Consider the following 14,280-nt stretch of genomic DNA (forward strand, 5'->3'; position numbering starts at 1 on the left):
GGAAGCGCGAAAGCCACGCTACAGAAACGGACCTAACTGGCCTCACTGTCCGCTTCTCAGTGTGCAATAAGGGCCCAACACAGAGCTTTAACAAACAGGCATTTGCAACACGCGGCTTCCGCAGGGCAGAGTCTCTTTCACCGTGGCTTCTGAGTGTTTGGGACACAGCCTGCTTCCCCAGGAAGATTCACCTGCGGGATGAATCAGGCAACATTCTGACAAAAGTCAGTTGGGGCTGGTTGGCTCCCGAGGCGCCGTTCCTCACGTTCCCTGCGCGCCCGGTGGGTCTCCGCAGGAAGGCGGTGTGAGGAGAGGGCTGGGGGCCCACGCAGCCGTGGCTCTGCCGGCCCCCAGCCCCCCACCCCCGACCCGGGCCGCCTCCTCTCCCTGCTCGGGACACGGCTCGGGCCGCGCAGGACTCAGGGCGGGCCAGGCCTGGCACAGGGCTCCGCGCGTCACAGCCCTCCTGCCTCCTCCGCTGCTCTCAGAAGGGCTTGCTCCCTCTGGGTGGGCGAGTGACACTCTTCCTGGGGTTTCCTGACCTTGAGACCAAAGAAGCCAAATCTCACGCCTTTGGTGGCAAAGTCAGGAGGTGTGTGACACAGAAGCCACGGCCCCGCGGAGGACAGAGCGCAGGTGCAGAGAGCAGCAGAGGTGAAGGGAGAGCTGGCCGGCGGGCACGGCCTCACCCTGGGCTGGCTGAGACGCCCCTCCACCTCGCCCAACGCAAGCTGGGCTCCTGTGGCCTAGAACCACAAAGGTGCCAAGCGGTGCACCCGGCCACAGAGCCGGGTACGTGAAAATACAAAAGTGAACCAAACAGCCGGGCACAGAAGCGTCAAAGGAGGAGAGCCTCCTGGCCGGCGAGACACGGCTCCGCCACCCTGGAAAGCGCTCGGCGTGGACGTCGCTGGCCTTGGGCCTCGGCACCTGTCGGCGTGTGGCTGCAGAAAGCTCCCCCGACAAGGCAGGAGTGATGACAACTCCTGGTAAAATGCCACGAACCGTACCCAAGAACGCCTGCTCAGAGCACTGGGCCGCGTCCCCGCCACACCTGGGCTCTGGACGGCCCTGCCTTGCCGTCGGCTCCGGGTTCAAGCCCGGACCTGTGCGAAGCCGTCCAACCTCTCTGAGCCTCAGTTTCCTCGTCTGCAAAACTGGAAAACGCCCCACGGCCTCCAGCCTGGCCTCCCGGCTCCACGGCAGGGCCTGAACCCGAAGAGATGGAGCACGGCCCGGCCCGAGGCCCCCGGCCCCGCAGCACGGCCTGCAGACGCCCCCTCCCCCCCGAGGAAGGGCTGCCCTGTGCAGACTCGAACGTTCCCGGTAAGCGTCGGAAACGACGGAGGGGCAGCGCGCCGGGCAGCGCAACAGGCGAGCCGCCCAACCACCAGCTCTCGTCTCTGAGTCGACATGTGCCGATGGGTTACTTTTCATTTAATCTTTAAGGGAGATTTCTCTTCTGGGAAACAACGGAGTAACCAGCTAACGTGCTAACATCTATCAGCTCAGCAGGAAATTCTGTGTGGAACCTCGATTCTCTCGTTTGTACAACGGGATTCCGGCAGGACAAGGCCACTCTGTCCAGCGTCATTTCCTACTCGGCCCCGCCTCCCGGTGTCAGCGTGGACAAGGGCCCGTGACTCACGGCCAACCACAGCCACCGAATGGCTCCACGTCTCCCTGCCCTGGCCTGCGGCGCGGGGAGGGCGCGGGGAGGGTGCGGGGAGGGCGCGGGGAGGGCTCGGGCCTGGCTCGGGCGCCAGCTATGTGCACTAGGCAGCCTGCACGCCAGAGCCCGGGGGGGCCACAGGACGGCCCTCTGACAGCCTTGAGCAGGGTGCAGACAGGCACGCCTTGTGAAGCCCTCAGTGGACGCGGGGTTTCCAGAAGATGCTGGGCTATGCCTTGTTCGTCCCTGCAGCCGGCAAGCTGGAGACCCCCCAACGCCTGGGGACCGGGTGAGCCAGAGGCCCTGTCTAGCCCACCCTGTCTGTCCCCAGGGCAGGGGCTCCCGGGCCCGATGGACGGGTCGTGGACGTCGCCCCAAGCATCCGGAGTCACACGCAGCTGCTCGCACGGCGCTGGCCCGAAAGAGGCTGCTCCACGGGAGGGGCGGCAGCCTGGCCCAGGGGCACCTACCAAATGCTGGTCGTTGAGGAGGTGCACCACGCGGGACGTCCAGTCGCCCATGGGGACGAGGTCGGGGGACGTCCTGTACAAGCGCAGCAGGCACAGGGCGGCGCTCTGCTTCACGCTGTCCATGGCGTCTCTGCAAGGCAGACAGCAGTCACTCCTGTGCCCAGCCGGCGGCCCGGCCCAGAGCCCACGGACAACCGCCAGAGTCACCACGGGAGCAGAGGCGCACCCGTGCGGGGGCTGCAGGGACACTCAGGGCAAGGCCGCTTCAAGCTCTCCACGCAACAAGCTCAGGCCCACCTCCCGCGCTGGGTCTCGGTGGGGACCACGCCTGCACAGTGACAGACAGCCGTCCGCTCGAGGGGCCGCCTCCACGGACGTCGCCCCGAACACGGTGGACGGGAAGGGGTCCTGCCACCGTTAACCTGCCCCTCGCCGAAGCAGCGATCCCCAAGTGCCGTGCACGACCTCAGCTACGCAGGCTGACAGCTAACGTTCCAAGGACTGATTAACTGAATTACAGTATTTTTTAAGCTCACTTAATAACACACAGTCCAAAGGGGAGAGTATCAGAGAGCCTTGCACGGCCATGGAGCTGCGTGTCCACCTAGAGATCTCCTCCGCTACACGCCGGGCGGGCGCGGGAGCACACGGGAAGGCCCGGGAACAACTGCAGCTACGCCGGGCGAGGGGCGTCTGGAAGGTTTCCTGCCCTGGTTTTCGTGCTGACCGAGGACAGAGGCGGCCCCAACGCTGTTTCCCCTCCCCCCCTCCCCCTCCTCCCCCTCCCGAGCCCCCGCCCAGCGCTGCCACGCAGCCAGGCGAGCAGCAGGCCCACCGAGGAGCGCTCCGGACGAGGCCGTCAAACTACGCCTGAGGAGAACCTGTCCACGCCCCCAAGTGCTGACAGAAGCAGTGGGGTTCCTGTTCCGTGGAGGGAAGAGCCGGGTCTGGGGGCTGTCATTACCATTTACCTCCTTTTAGCTTTTTTGTTCCTAAATAACTCCCAACGGATATGACAAACCCCTAAACTGCCCCCCATTCCATGCCAAAGAAAAATTCCTTCAGTAAAAACCTCTCTCTCGGATGTAAACCCTCTGGGGAGCAGGGGGAGACGCGTGTCCCTCTCTCTGGCCCCGCGCCGCGTGCACCAGGAGCAGCGGGCAGCGGCAACCTCCAGGCCTCGCGGCCTCCTGGGCGTCTGCCGTCTGCGCCCACACACATCGGCTGAAAGAAGCCGGCAGGTTTCTACCACGGGGCCTACCAGCTGGCGGCCCACCCTGCCCGTACAGCCTCTCCTGGTGGGAACACCGGAGGACGGTGCGAGGCAAGGAGACCGCTGCCCCCTGAGCTTCAACTCTGTCTCCAGTCGGGGCCCAGAGCTCAGTCCCGGCCTGGAGGGCGCCCCATCGTCCCTCCCTCCCCGACCTCCCAGCTCTGCCCCGCCGCCCTCAGCCTTGCAGCTCCACGCCCGGGCACCTCCGTCCCCACAACTCCACTTTGAGTCTATTGGGTCGCTGGATTTCAAGCGTTGGTCGTTTTTTTCAAGGAGGGCTTGCAGGTCCACACAACCTGAGCTTCTGGGGGGAAGAGCGGCTGCCTGTGATGCTGACGCTGAGAGAACGAGGCCGGCTCCCTGCACACCCGTCGCGATCTTCCTGCTGCAGGCTCTCTTCCCCACCTTGGGTTCGGCCCCTCCAGGCTGTGTCTCAGCACGCACCCTTCTGTGTCCGTTCAACCCGCAGTGCAATCCACCCTTTACTTCAGGGAAGTGTTCTGGAATTATCTGAACACTTGCAGAGATTACCTCTATTTTACATTTCACTCATCCAACAGGTATGTATTTACCGAGCCCAGGGAGCTTGCTTCTGAAAGCAGAGACCGGCAACACGCAGCCAGATTAACTGTGCCCCGGGCGGGGGCGGGGGCGGGGCTCGGGTGGGCGCAGGGCTGAAGGAGGGGGTCCGGACACAGCCACCTCCTGACCGCCTCCAACCTCCAGCCCGGCCTGCCCCTCAGGCCCACTCTGATCACACCGCGTCTTTCTCCCACCTCGGTGACTTGATTCTCGGGGCACCCGCTGTGTTCTCTGCGTCTTGCGGTTCACAGGCATGTAACGGTGTCGCCTTGGTTCTCCATGTGCTTGCTCAGCTCTGCCACGCCTCTCCTGTGCTCGTGCTACTGGGGGTCCACCACCTCTGAACTCTCACGTCCGGGAACGCTTTTTCCGTCAGGCAGTCCCGCGGCCTCTCTTCCAGCCTGGCTCCTCCAGGCCTGCAGCCACACAGCCGACACTCCTCGGGCCTGTGGCCACCCTGCCACCGCACTGCTTCTTGCTCACGGCCAAGGTGCTCAGCCTGGCACAGCTGCCACCTCGGGCTGACCATTCTCTGTGCACCGTAGGGGGTGTAGCTGCATGCCTGGCCTCCACCCGTGAGATGCCAGGAAGACACCCGTTGTGGTGACAACCAAACGTGCTGGGGCAACAGCACTCACTGAGAACCCCACGTCTACACCACGTGCTCTGGCGAGGTGTGGGCGTGCTTCCCGACACCCCCCGGCCTCTCCACGGCGCTGCCCGCGGGTCGTTCCCGCGTCCCCGTGGCCAGAGGCACTGGGAGGTGCCGAGCCCCGCTCCATGTGCTCGCGGGTCGTCCCAGAGAAGCCAGTCCCCTGAGTCCGGACGCGCCCCCTGGGCTGGGACCCCTATCCAGCCAGGCGTGCCGCCCGGATGTGGGCTCTGGCTCACCCTCCCAAGGCGCAGAGCGTCCTGGAACAGGACGAGGGGCAGGGCAGAGCCCAGCCCGGCACAGCACTGTTGGAAACTCTTCCAGACCTGCCTGCTCAGCCCGACTCAGCCTCCCTCCAGACTGGAGAGGATGGGGGTGCGGGGTGCTGGGAAGTCTCAGGATTGGGGTGCGCGAACGCTTCTGGGAAAGGGCGAGAAGGGGCCCCGTGCCCGCAGGACGGCCGCGCTCCCTCTGCCTGGACGGAAGGTCCACCTGGCCTCCCCATCTCCCCACCACGTAAGACGTGAGACGGGGAGGTTAGCGCACTCCGTAAATCCTTCAGCAGTCACGCAGTTGATCTACTTAACATGAGAGGTGGCCACACTCTCAACAGGGCACCGGACACATACCCGGCTACGAGGATTTTAGGGATCTCCCCCGCGAACGCCTCGGCCATCTCCCGGCTGCCCACGTTGGCGATGCAGTGCAGGGCCAGGCCCGTGAAGGTGGGGTTGCGGCTGCCCAGGTCGTTCTTGACGGCGTTGTTGATCAGGCGGATCAGCTCCGAGTTGGAGTTCACCAGCACCGAGATGAACAGGTAGCCCTGGGTTCCAGAGGGGCGAGAGAGCACAGCACTTGCGACGGCCCGCGCGCCCCACACTCCAGGCAGACGTGCTCGGCCCTCAGCGAGCCCCAGCACCGTCTCAGTCTGCTTGGGGCGCTGCCGCCGGCAGGCCACGGAGGACCCAGCTGCCTTCCGCTGAACGTGCCAGCTCTGCCCCCGGATTCCGCCGCGAACGATTCTGTGGGACGAACCTAAGAGGCACTGTCCCCACCGGCATCAGACACCTTGGTGCTCCCCATCCCACTCACTCATCCACGGGGACCTGTGCTCACCACGGCCTGACCAGGACGGAAAGGCCTGCCTCAGCTGGAACAGGGACACTATGGTGATTTCCAGCAACCCGGCTGACTGCCGTTCTCCCCTCTCTCCACTCCGTCTCTGGGCCCCAGCTTCCGCTTACCACCAGGCCAAATTCCAGCCCCTTGTCACCCCCACTGTCCACGCCCTCCCCACGCAGGGGCACGCTGACCTCTCAGCCCCTGTCGGTCTCAGGAGGGGCTCGCCTCCTTCTCTGGGTTCCAGCCGCTCCACCCTTCCGCGTATGCGCCTTGACTGGGTGCTGCTGCTCTGTCTGCCCTGGCCCCCGGTGCACCCCTTGGCCTCAGTCTCAGCTCAGGACGGCCCCCCGGAAGCACTCCCTATTAGCCACCCGCCTCTCAGGGTCCGGAGGGTTCTACACGCCTCTTTCACTGGGCACTGCCCACAGCTCTATTCTCTGTGTACGGGGCTGTCTGATGCCGTCTCCCCCCTGGAACAGAGCAGGGTCCACACCTGCTTATGGGCATATGTCCCCAGGGACCCCCAGCACACTGCTGGGTCCGGCAGACACTCGATAAATTCCTGTTGAGTAAATACCAATACTTAACAGAACTCCTGGGGCATTTAGGGTATTTTTTCACTTTCTGTAACTTAAATTTTTGGACAAGAGGAAAATGTTACTTTGTAACACTCAAGAAAACATACAAATAACGTTACTCCAAGAGAATGCAGGGCTACAATTACAAAGCCTGGGGTGGGCAGGGCCCAGGCACCCGGCCAGCTGGGAGCAAGGCGAGGACCCCCACCTGCCCTTGGCTCTCAAACCATGTGGGTGTGGGGCCTGGTTCAGAAACAGGCAGTGGCCGGAGGGGCCACTGGGTGAACTCATCTGGGACACGCATCAGCAAGGCGCTGAGGGGAAGGAAACGCTCTTCTCTGCCCTCTAAGGCGGACCCATGGGAAACGGCACCCCTCGCGTCAAACGGGGGTTTGGTGCAGCTCCCGCCTAAACCCACGGGAAATCCCCAGACTAGACGGAAGGTGCGGAGAAAGAGCAAGACACTGAACGGCCACCTGATGAGAAGAAACCCCCCCGCCCCCGCGCACTCACGATCTGCTTCTCGGTGTATCTGTTGGAGCTGAGCAGGTTCACGGCCTCCATGTGCCCAAAGTCAATGTCGTGGCCCAGGAGGAAGATGAAGAGCAGCTTGCACACATACTTCTTCTTGCTGTAGCCGTCCAGGGCCTTGTCGCCTGTGGAAAGGAGGCGGGGGCAGGGCAGAAACAAGACAGCGGGACATGCGGGGCCGGCCTCCAGGAGGCCAGCGTCGTGCGTGCACGGTGTTGCTAAGCCAGGTGCTGCACGTCGGAATCCTAATGTCTGGCTTCCCTGACAAAACAGAAGCCAGAACCCCTGCCTGGCAGCCGGAGCGCGGCCTTCCCAGGACGGCCCCGGGGCCTCACTCCCACCCGCCACAACCTTGCCAGGGCCACCCTGTCTTAACCAGCAGCTTAACCTTTTAAACACGTTTACTAATTTAGGCAGGCAGGTGAACACATTCTAAATAATCTTTCATTACACCCCGTTTTAGAACAAATCACCCACCCTAAAAGTCGCACACAAAAGGACCAGAAGGGCTTCTGTGTCTTCACCCTAATCACAGCACGACTACGCCTCTCACAGGAGACCACAGCAAGGCGGCTTCATGACGTGTCGCTGGCAGAATATAAGATGCCATTTTAAAAAGGACCACTAAACACTGCCATTTTAAATACCAGAGGTTCTTATTTCCCCCGAGAAGTGTAAGACGTTCCTTAGCAGACTACAAAGATGACAGCCAGAGAGTCTGGCCGTCTTCCGAGCTAGGCATCACAGTGACGCCACCGCCACGCCATCAAGGGCCGGACACGGGAACCAGGACGACAAGGAGAGCAAAGCTCCTCATGGTAAGGGGTCAGGTCGCTCGTGCTCCAGGGACAAGCGCTGGCCGACCTCAAAGCGCTGCCTAGAAGAAAGACCCCCCACCAAGATTTCCCGGGTTGACAGTGGATCACGAGTCAGCCAGCCAGCTGGACACCTTACACTGGGGAGCTCTGAGAAACCCTCCCTCCTTCCCAGCAGCAAACTGGCATATGGTTTAATGACCAAACAACATAACGTCAGACCAGGTCTGGCTCCCACCCCCACCCCCACTCGCTCATCTGCCTGCTGCACTCGAGGAGCCCAGCTCTGTCACTTCCTGGCTGGGACCCGTCCCCGTCTCCGTGGGAGAGCATCTGCAGACGCAGGACACGCAGCCCACGGCAAGCAGCAGCCCCCCATCTCCTACCCACCCGGCCACCCCTCAAGAACCAGCCTGAGTTCCATCACCTCTGGAAGCCTCCTTTGACAAACAAGCCAAAAGTGCCGCCCCCTCCTCTCACCCCCTGGAGAGTGGTCCCTGCCACTCAGAGCCCAGGGAACGGCTGGCCAGACTGTGTGCTGGATGCGGCCTGGAGGCCCAAGGGGCTCTTTCTCTGCTGCTTCAGGACCTGGACCCAGGGTCCCTCCCACAGCCCTGCCCAACGCTGGGAGACTTACAGATGCACGCACTTGAAGGCCAAGCGCACAGGAAGGTGAGGGCCACAGCGCAGGCAAGAACAGTCAAGGGTCTCGGCCCCGGTGCTGCCGTGACACGGGATAAGAGCCAGTGTCTCTAGGGAAACGCATCTGAGCCCTGGTGACCAAATCCTTCTGGAGGACTTTTAACTGTGATCCTTTTTCACCCTTTCTCTCACTGAGACTGGCGTTCAACCCTGACCCTAACCCTCAATGAGTATCTTCTTATGTTCAAAGAAGTAAAAAGACTAAGATGCCGAGGATGGACAAGGAGGGCGCCCCTGTCGTTTTCCGGAGCTCAGTTGAAGCACCCCGTGGGCTGTGAGATGCTTCAGAACTGCTGGCACCAGGGTATTAACCCTTCCCTCCCCGGCATCCCCACAGACCTGGGTGTCTTCTTCATTCTCCATAGCGCTTAACTGAATTCAGTCGTTAAAAAAGGGAAATGCAAATTAAAACCACAGTAAGGTGTCACTGCACACCCACTAGAAACACCAAGATTTAAAAGATTAACCATACCACGTGCTGGTAAGAATGTGGAGGGACTGGGAACTCACACACGGCTGGCGGGGGCACAGAATGATGCAGCCACTCTGGAAAACGTGTGGCAGGTTCTTAAAAGGTTAAACATCCACCTTCCACGTGGCCCGGCCACTCCATCCCCAGGTCCCTTCCCAATGGGAATGACACGAGGCGTTCACACAAGTCCCGCACACCAGGACCCACGGCAGCTCCACGCCTAGCCGTCAGCACAGGAACAAACCCAGACGCCGACCCTGGCGAGCCAGCACACCGTGGGGCAACCCACCACGACGTGGGCAAACCCCAAACGCAAACACAAGTCACAGCAAGCAGACACCAGAGGCCTCCCGCTGCCCGATTCCTTTCATGAGAAATTTCTAGGAAGAGCAGAAGTGCGGTGACAGAAAGCAGATCAGGGGCTGCTGGGGGCTAGGGAGGGGGTTAGGTGCAAAGGGACACGAGGGAACATTATGGGGGTGGGAATGTTCTCTGTTTTGTCTGTGGGGGTGGGTGCACGAACACATGCATTTTTGCCAAAATTCAAAGCGCACGCTTAAAACAAGTGAACTTTATTGTGAGCAAATTGTATATCAGAAAACCAATTTTTAAAAAATTACTCTGTCAAAATATCCCAGGAAAAAAAGAAGAGCAAAAGATGAAAGAACACGGGCAAGGGGCTTCCCTGGTGGCGCAGTGGTTAAGAATCCGCCTGCCAATGCAGGAGACATGGGTTCGAGCCCTGGTCCGGGAGGATCCCACATGCCGCAAAGCAGCTGGGCCCGCGCGCCACAACTACCAAGCCTGCGCTCTAGAGCCCGCGAACCACAACTACTGAGCCCACGCGCCACAACTACTGAAGCCCACACACCTAGAGCCCGTGCTCTGCAAGAAGAGAAGCCACCGCAACGAGAAGCCCGCGCACTGCGGCAAAGAGTGGCCCCCACTCGCCACAACTAGAGAAAGCCTGTGCACAGCAACAAAGACGCAACACAGCCAAAAATAAATAAATAAAATAATAAATTTATTTAAAAAAAAAAAAGAACATGGGCAAAATGACGGCAAGCGGTGAAGCCAGGTGACGGCCGCCAGGCGGGGAAGGGAACAGCGCCCCCCCATACGTATACGTTCGCATTCCCTCGATAAAATGGGGTGGCTTTTCCAAGTCTTTCTATACCTGTAAAAACATACATTCTTTACGGAAACGCTTTTTATTCATCTTTCTACCCCTGGCACCTGGGACTGAGTGAGCGCCCAGCAGTGAATGAGCAAGTGAGCGTCTGTTACCTGGTAAACCTCCGAAGGCCACCAGCCAGAAGACATTCTCCCACCTCTGGGCAGGACAACACAACAGCTGTTTTCTAGAGGTTCCAAGGTTGAGGGCAGGCCCACTACAGCCCTAATGACCTCCCACTCGGCGGCTTCCACAAGCAGGCCGGCCGGGCTGGCGGTGTGCAGAGCAGGGCAGGGTGGGCGCCCCACCCACAAGGGGCTCTGGGCCTGCCCAGGGAGACGAGCTTAGGCTAGAAGGTGACGCCACGTCCTCCCTCAGCGGTCGACAGCGCACGTGAGGGCATGGCCCGGCTCTGTCAAGGGCAAGGCTTTCACACGGGCGCTGCCCTGAGGCCCCGGGCCCTGCCCCAGCGTCACCACCTTTGTGTGTCTGCCGTCAAGGACTCCACCAGATGCCACGGCCACCTGCAGCCTGTGCACTCACCTGCACGCCCACTTCACCTTTCCTCTGTCTGCGTCCGGGACCATTTGTCTCTGGTCCGAAGCACATCCTTTAGACTCTCCTTCAGCAAAGGCCTTCTGATGGGAAACTCTCCTTTTCTGTCTGGCAAAGGTCTTTTTTGGCCTCATTCTTAAAGGACATTGTTAGCCAGCTGCTACTGTCCAGCACTTTGGGACCATCCTCCGCTCCGCTGCCCCTCGCCCCTGTGACAAGTCGGCTTCCACGAGGCCCCTGTGAAGACGGCCCATCTCTTCCCCCTCTGGCAACTTCAAAGATTTCCCGTCTTGGGTTTCTGCATTTTCACAATAGCGTGTCTAGGTGTAGATTTCATCTTATTTATTTATTGTAACTGTGTTTATTGAATCTGAGGTTTAGTGCAGTTCATGAATTCTGGAAAGTTCTGTCACACCAGCCCCCCTTTCCTCCCAGGAGGTCACTTAACCCTGCAGGCCTTTGGACCACACGCCTGTGTCTCTCACCCGCTCTGCTGCTTTGCATTCAGGACGGGCTGTTTCCTGACCCATCTTTCAGAACACGCCTGTGGTTATAGCCACCCGAGTTCTTCATTTTAGTTCTGCATCTTTCAGTTCTAGAATTTCCATTTGGTCTTATTTCAAAATGTGCTATGTCACTTTTCATACTTCCCAAGCTTCCCACTGAACTTTTCCAGTTCGTCCTTTATTTCTTTAACCACAGTAAACCTAGTTCTTCCCTGTAACCGGAACCCGGCCTCGGAGGCCCCTGTGATGCTGTTCCTGCCGTCTCTGCGGTTCCTGCTGTGCAGCCTTGACTCTTTGCGTGCCTGACTGTCCGTGACTGGGTGCTGGACAACATCCTTGAGAAGCTACCTGTAGGAATCACTCAGCCTGTGATGGTAACCTCTTCCTCCAGAGCACTGCGTGCGAAGTCCCGCTGCAGGTCTGGGGCAGGACGGGCTCGCTCCCGGGTCTCTTCTGCCCTAAGGGCACCGCCTTTAGGGCCTCAGTTTAAAATGGAAGAAGGCCTCACACTGTGGGCTCTGGGATGACTCCCCTCCTAGACCCCAGCTACTCAACCTCAGCGCTGGGCCTCCTCAGGCCAGCTGGTTCTGGGGGGCTGTCCCGTGTGCAGTGGGGTGTCCGGAGGCCTCCCTGGCCTCCAGCCACTAGATGGCAGCAGCACGCCCATCCCCAGTCCCGATGGCCTTTGTCCCCTGGGGGCAAAATCACCCTGATGGACAACCGCCCCTCTAGACACTGAAGGTCACCCAAACCAGGCTCTGTTTCAGGGCTGCTCCCCTGGGGTTAGCAAACTCCCTCCCGGCACAGAGAGACGAGTGCTCTGCTTGCTTCCGTGGGCCACGACTTCTCTTCTCTTCTTGCCCTACGATGCTTTCAAGATTTTTTTAATACCGTGTCTCTTTTTAAGCCGCTTCCAGTGGAAGAGTTGCTTGAGGTGTGCGCTAGCCGACGTGGCAGCTTCAGCCGCATGGGGCTACTGAGTACTTGGCCTGCACTGGTCTGAACTGCATGTGTTCCATGCGGGACGTTCCAAAGACCGGGCATGAAAAACATGTAAAATATCTCAATAACCTTTTCTACGCATTACATGCTGCAATGATAATATTTTAGGTACACTAGATTAAATAAAATATATTAAATTTAGCTTCATCTGCTGCTTCTTACTCTTTTTTAATGTGGCTACCAGCAAACTGAGAATTCAGCGTGTGCCTGCGTTTCCGGTGGACAGCACGGACGGAGAAGTGCACGTGCAGCCCCCAGAGCGCATACTTCTGAGAACAAGGAGTAGGTTTTCCCTTGTCTGCTGCCACTCGGGGCAGACACGCTCCATAAATGCCAACTGGTTAACAGAGAAGAGCGAGCCTCCTTCCCTACCCAGAAGGGCTCAGCTGAGACAGGCTCGGGGGCAGAAGAAACTACAGAAGTCTTGTTTGTCCCCAAACATTTAAAGACAGTTTGAAGATTCACCCTCTTCTAACCACATGGTGAACATCTCTTAGGCGCTGTGTTCCTCCCCAGGAATGCGCCCGTGTTTCCACACACACGCACACAGTTGCAGCAGCGGACACCACCCGCCCCTTCAGCGGAGGCCTGGAGGTGCCAGGAGTGGGTCAGCTCTGTCGGGGTCAGGATCTGCCTTCCTCGGCTTACGAGCCACGGCCAAGCAACGTCCCCAGCCCGTGCCAGACCCTCTACCAGGCAGTCTGCACTCCGAAGCTCCCTCGAGGGCTAGTGACAACGCTGACAGACCAACACCTCTATCTGCGGCGTCCCCTGCCTCCAGCCAACCTGCTTCCTCTGTTTCTAATCCGCGGTGTCACTCTCTAGTCAATCTTCCGTCCTCCAACCCCATCGCAGGGCCTGCTTCACAGAGAACCCAGCCTGAGGCCATCAGCACACCATTTACCGGCTGGGAAAAGAGGCGCAGAGGGGTTAAGTCACTCAACAGGGTAACCCAGCTAGTAACTGGCTATCAGAGCAGGTGCGAGCTGGGGGTAGTCAGGGCAGCCCAGCTCTCACCACCACATTATACGCCCCCTTTCAGGAAGCAGTGGACGTTCCAGACCCCTCACCAGAGAAGATACACAGACGGCAGATGAACACGTGAGAGGATGCTCCACATCACAGGTCATCAGGGGAATGCATATGATAAAATATTATAAAATGCATATGATAAAATGCATATTATAAAATATTATAAAATGCATATTATAAAATAGTGTGTAGAGACACCTCTACACACTATCGCAGCAGCTCAAATCCAGACACTGACGACACCAAATGCAGCGAGGACGTGGAGCAACAGGAACTCTCGTCCAGCGCTGGTGGGGACGCGAATGGTGCAGCCACTGTGGGGGACAGCTGGGCTTTTTCTTACAAAATTACACATACCCTCACCATGTGACCAGCAATCATGCTCCTTGGTATTTACCCAAAGGAGCTGAAAACTTACGTCCACACTAAAACCTGCACACTGATGTTTTTAGCAATTTTATTCATAATTGCCAAAACTTGAAAACAACCAAGACGTCCTTCAATAGGTGGATGGATAAAGAAACTGTGGTACACTGGACAGTGGAATATTATCCAGCTAAAAAGAAATGAGCTGTCCGGCCACTAAAAGACATGAAGGAACCTTTAATGTATATAACTAAGTTAAAGAAGGCAACGGGAAAAGGCCATACACCATATGCTTCTAACTCTATGACATTCTGGAAAAGGCAAAACTACCAAGACAGTAAAGAGGTTAGTGGTTGCCAGGGGTCGAGGGAGGGAGAGGTGAATAAGGAGAGCCAAGAGGATCCTAGGGCAGTGAAAGTGCTCTGTGTGAGACTATAATGCTGGGCACTGTCGGCGTACATCTGTGCACACCCACAGAACGTACAACACGAAGGGACCCTAACGTGAAGTATCGATTTGGGGTGACGATGACGTGCCCATGTAGGTTCATCACTGTGACCAATGAACCGCTCTGGTAGGGAAGCAGATAATGGGGAGGCTGTGCATGTGTGGGGACGGGGTGGGTACAAGAAATCTTTGTACCTTCCTCTCAATTTTGCTGGGAACCTAAAACTGCTCTACAAAAAATTAAGTCCAAATTTAAAAAAATTTTTTAAGCAATGAAAGTTATAGACCACCCCCCCACATACACACACACACACACACACACACACAAA

General features: G+C 58.6%; 1 protein-coding gene across 3 annotated transcripts in view; it reads right to left on the reverse strand.

Annotated features, from left to right (window-relative positions):
- AP2A2 (adaptor related protein complex 2 subunit alpha 2) overlaps positions 1-14,280 on the reverse strand; it is a 62,758-nt gene that overhangs the window by 21,655 nt on the left and 26,823 nt on the right. For all 3 annotated transcript variants that reach the window (XM_059932355.1, XM_059932354.1, XM_059932352.1), the window contains exons 3-5: positions 6,863-7,005; positions 5,279-5,472; positions 2,143-2,272 (exon numbers count right to left, since the gene is read on the reverse strand). In XM_059932355.1, coding sequence (XP_059788338.1) covers positions 2,143-2,272; positions 5,279-5,472; positions 6,863-7,005 — 467 coding nt within the window. The remainder of the gene's footprint in view (positions 1-2,142; positions 2,273-5,278; positions 5,473-6,862; positions 7,006-14,280) is intronic.

The sequence above is a fragment of the Balaenoptera ricei genome, chromosome 8 (assembly GCF_028023285.1).
Source record: "Balaenoptera ricei isolate mBalRic1 chromosome 8, mBalRic1.hap2, whole genome shotgun sequence".
Lineage (NCBI taxonomy): Eukaryota > Metazoa > Chordata > Mammalia > Artiodactyla > Balaenopteridae > Balaenoptera > Balaenoptera ricei.